This window comes from Rutidosis leptorrhynchoides, chromosome 1 (assembly GCF_046630445.1).
Source record: "Rutidosis leptorrhynchoides isolate AG116_Rl617_1_P2 chromosome 1, CSIRO_AGI_Rlap_v1, whole genome shotgun sequence".
In the NCBI taxonomy this organism is placed as follows: Eukaryota; Viridiplantae; Streptophyta; class Magnoliopsida; order Asterales; family Asteraceae; genus Rutidosis; species Rutidosis leptorrhynchoides.
Window position 1 is genome coordinate 421,095,831 of NC_092333.1, and position 5,080 is coordinate 421,100,910.

Sequence of the window (5,080 nt, forward strand, 5' to 3'; positions counted from 1 at the left end):
CGTCGGGTTAAGTTGAAAAAACCTTAAATGAAAACTAACAACCATTTCATCATACTAATGAGATCAAACCAAATCAAACATTATACAGCATTACAGTTGATATACTGAAAGTAAAGCAGATAGAAACCTAACAGATACCTAAACTGTGACAACCCGGAACTTTCTAACCAAATTTAAACTTTATCTTTATATTATTCTGACACGATAAGAAAAGTTTGTTAAGTTAAATCTCAAGAATTTTAAACTGTGTTCATACATTCATTATAACCTCGACCAAAATTTCGACGATTCACGAACCGTTATATATAAATAAATATGTATATATATGTATATATATATTATAACTTGAGAATATTAATAAAGTATTAAATGTATAATACTTTACACGAACGTATTTGTTTCAATATGTTTATCGATGGAATTAGAAGATAATATCAAATGATTGATTTATCAGATACATTGTGATATGATTACGGGTCTACTGTGATTTAAGAAATCTATTCTTTTTGACAACATTCGGAAAATGGTAAAGTGATTTATAAGTAAGAATGTGGAGTGTAAATAACTTAGATGTTGGATATCGACAAGTTAAGTAACTCGACATTTTTCATTAAGATAATTTCATACGTTTATTTAACCTTTGGACTTTATCCCATGCTTCACCAACAGACTGTAATTTAAAAACTTGAAACCTATTATGAATATATATGATTCTACCTTTCTAAAACGTTTTATGATATAATGATTTCCATTATTTTAACCTTTAAACAAAATGATTCTTAAATATATTTAGTTTTGGAAAACAAAAGTATCATATTTATTTGATTTAGTTTTAAACGTACAAAAACGTTTTCAGTTTAAAAAGAACTTTATTATTAAAACGTATATAACTTTTATAAATATCTAGAACCACTTTTGATAACTCATTACTTAACCAGTATGATAAAGATAACGATATTTATATTTTATTTTATTAAATATATATAACGATTTAAATTAATATTATATATATTTATACGCGTATTATACGTACATAGTTTTATACTTTTACTATACTTAAACTTTACCTTTACTTTATTTTTACTTTACTTTAATTTTAATAATTCATACTTTAATAATTCACTTTAATAATTCATACTTTAATAATTCACTTTAATAATTCATACTTTAATAATTCACTTTAATAATTCATACTTTAATAATTCACTTTAATAATTCAAAAATCTATTATAAATAGAATTCAATAGGTTTGATTATTTCATAGAAACTTGAAAATATTTTTTCTCTAAACTCTCTCAATTGATTTACATATATATATTTACTCCGTATTATATCAAGATATTATTAGTATACATAAAATATTACGACAGAGTGCTGTCCGAGTGATTTCGAAATTATTTTTCGAGCGAGATAGAGCTAAGGAAATTATGGGTTATAGCTATGGAGGTTATGTGTATGGTTCGGGAGTATTGCTCGTGAGTCAAACTAGTGTTTATCATCCCCGTTGCGTCTACGTACTTTTCCTGCGATATTGAATCTCAATATTGATCTGTGAGCCCTCATAACTTAACTTTTATATATTATTAGTGTATCCCTGACTAGTGCTCGAGTATATAGGATTATGCATGCTTATACATTCGTTATTGTCGTTAGATAGGTTATGTCGAATCTTGAATTAAATACATATGCTATTAAGATAAGGTATATGATATGCATGTCATTGGAAAGCTAGCGAAAAATTGAGAACTTTTCATTTAGATATCGAATGGTTTCGATGAACAGTTTAGAAGTTATAGTCAATTGAATTTTTGTAAAAATGATTATTATTATCGTCGTTATTATCGTCGTTATAATCTAATTATTATTATTATTATTATTATTATTATTATTATTATTATTATTATTATTATTATTATTATTATTATTATTATTATGATTATTATTATTATTATTATTATTATTATTATTATTATTATTATTATTATTATTATCGTTATTAATAAAAGATATTATTGTTATTTTTATTATTATTATTATCGTTATTATCGTTAAGATTATTATTATTATTATTATTATTATTATTATTATTATTATTATTATTATTATTATTATTATTATCATTCAAATAGTTATTAGTATTATCATTAATATTATTATTATTATTAGTATTATTATAATTAAAACTAATATTAGTAACATCTAATTATTATGATTACTATTATTATTATTAGTTTGAACGCGATATAAAAGACGACTAAAAGCTATTAAACGAAGCGATTAGGAAATAATGAGTATGAGTATCATGATGAATTAAGATATTGTAAGATATTGATTTAAAGAAAAAATATCGTTTTCATTATTTTACTATTATTATTATTAAAAGTATTATTAATATTAAAACTATCATTTTTACTAAAATTATTATTTTTAATAAAAATATCATTGTTAATATGAAACATCATTATTATTATCATTTTAGTACTATTATTAATAAAAATTATCATTTTATCATTTTTAGAAAATATAATTATTGTTATTTTTATTAGTAGAATAATAATAATTATTACAAAATAATACAACTTTTACTAATTATTATTATTATCAATATTATTTTATCAAATAAATATGTGATACAAAGATATTTTACTACGTATAATATAATTACATTAATAATACCTATCATATTACAACAACAACAACAACAACAACAACAACAACAACAACAACAACAACAACAACAATACTCAATCCCACGAGTGTAGGGTATGGGGGAGGTGGAGTGTAGACAATCATTCCTCAAACCCTAGATTAGAGGGAAGTCACGACTCCACCCGCGGGTATAGAACCAACGACTAGATAAGATCATCCCACCCTCTACTCGAGAGCCAAGAGATTGCTTCCTGAGGGACCTCCGGCTAGGAAAGCTCAATAAAACGAGAAAGTGCGGGCATACGTACCTGTAAGCGTTACGTGCGTCTAGGAAGATGAAACCATACGAAGAAGCCAAAAAAGAAAACACAAATAGCAGTAAAGCACAACAGTATGACAGATAGCATGAAAAATATAATGCGCAGTAAAAAGTAAATTCCAGGAAAAAAAAAAAGGTCACACAACCCCCCCCCCCCCATATATATATATATATATATATATATATATATATATATATATATATATATATATATATATATATATATATATGCTCCCACACACAGAAAAGCATGTAAAAATACTTATAACTAAACATGTATACATATAGATACATACATACATATACACCTAGATACATACATACATACATACATACATACATACATACATACATACATACATACATACATATATTAAAAAAAACTCCTAGATACCGAGATGCAATATACGGCTATACAGGTAAAACAGATACCAAGTAAAGGGATATATATATATATATATATATATATATATATATATATATATATATATATATATATATATATATATATATATATATATATATATATATATATATAGTGTAGCTATATATTATATAGTAATAGTAAAAAAAAAAAAACTCTAGCGCCTTTATTAGTTCTAATATGCCTGAAAAAGAGTCCTACTCAATTACACTAATTCTACTCCTCCACAGGCTCCTATCAGAAGTCATGTCCTCCGTCAGTAGAAGCTCTTTCAAGTCAACCTTCAATCTATCCTCCAATCTATGTCTGGGTCTACCCCTTCTCCTTACGCCCCCAATAACGAGGGTCTCGACTCTCCTAACCAGAGCTAAAAGTGGGCACCTCATAACATGCCTAAACCATCTAAGTCTTCCTTCCCTCAGCTTGTTGGTTATGTTCCCAACTTCCAAGTTCTCCCTAAAAACTCCATTTGGTATCATATCAAGCATGGTCTTGCCACACGTCCACCTAAGCATCCTCATTTCTGCCACCTCCATCCTCCTCTCTTGGGCTTTCGTCATTGGCCAATACTCTAATCCGTACAGCATGGTTGGTCTGATTACCACCTTGTAGAATTTCCCTTTCAATTTGAGGGGTATCTTCTTGTCGCACAACACCCCTTTCACTGCCCTCTACTTCAACCATCCTGCCCGTATACGATGCGCCACGTCCTCATCTATCCTTCTCGATTTGTGAAGCATCGAGCCTAAATATCTAAAAGACTCTCATAGAGGTAAAGTCTGATCCCCAATTCGGACATCCACTATATCCTCTTGTTCCTCTTCGCTCGTCTTGAAATCGCATCTAAGGTACTCCGATTTAAGTCTGCTAATCCGTAGGTCATTTGATTCTAGAGTGATCCTCCATTGCTCTAGCCTTCTATTAAGCTCATCCTGGAAATTCGAAACTAATACAATATCGTCGGCGAATATTAGGCACCATGGGATGTCATCTTGTATCCTTTGAGTTAGTTCGTCTAGGATCAAAGCAAAAAGATATAGGCTAAGGGCCGATCCCTGATGTAAGCCTACCTCTACCGGGAAAAACTATGTGTTTCCTACCGTCGTACGTACACGAGTCTTCGCCCCCTCGTACATATCTCTAATCATTCTTATATATCTACTTGGGACACCCCTAACATTAAGAGTCTTCCAAATCAGCTCGCGCTGGACACAGTCATAAGCCTTTTCCAAGTCTAAGAACGCCATGTGTAGGTTCTTTTGTTTTTCCCTATATTTCTCCTTAAGGCTTCTAACGATGTGAATCGCCTCCATGGACGAGCGTCCTGGCATGAAGCCGAATTGGTTCTCTGAAACCTTTGTCTCGCGTCTAAGCCTCGTCTCAATCACTCTCTCCCAAAACTTCATAGTACGACTAAGTAGCTTAATGCCTCTGTAATTACTACATATTTGCGCATCTCCCTTGTTCTTGTAAATGGGAATAACCTCACTGAGTCTCCATTCCATAGGCATCTTTGCACTTCTAAACATCGTGTTGAAAAGGTTTGTTAACCATCTAACCCCGTCGTCTCCTAGGCACCTCCACGCCTCGATCGGGATTTGGTCTGGTCCTACTGCTTTGTTTCTCCCCATCTTTCGTAGGGCCGTTCTAACTTTCTCATGGTTAATCCTCGTGCAGAAACAGTTGTT

At 29.9% G+C, this 5,080-nt stretch overlaps 1 protein-coding gene across 1 annotated transcript; it reads right to left on the reverse strand.

Moving 5' to 3' along the window:
- Window positions 1-4,156: 4,156 nt before the first annotated feature.
- Window positions 4,157-5,023, reverse strand: LOC139902017 (uncharacterized). Its single transcript, XM_071884677.1, has 2 exons — window positions 4,781-5,023; window positions 4,157-4,324 (listed from the first exon to the last, which is right to left on the reverse strand). Exons 1-2 carry the CDS (start codon window positions 5,021-5,023, stop codon window positions 4,157-4,159), a joined length of 411 nt encoding a protein of 136 aa, XP_071740778.1.
- Between the last annotated feature and the right edge of the window lie 57 nt (window positions 5,024-5,080).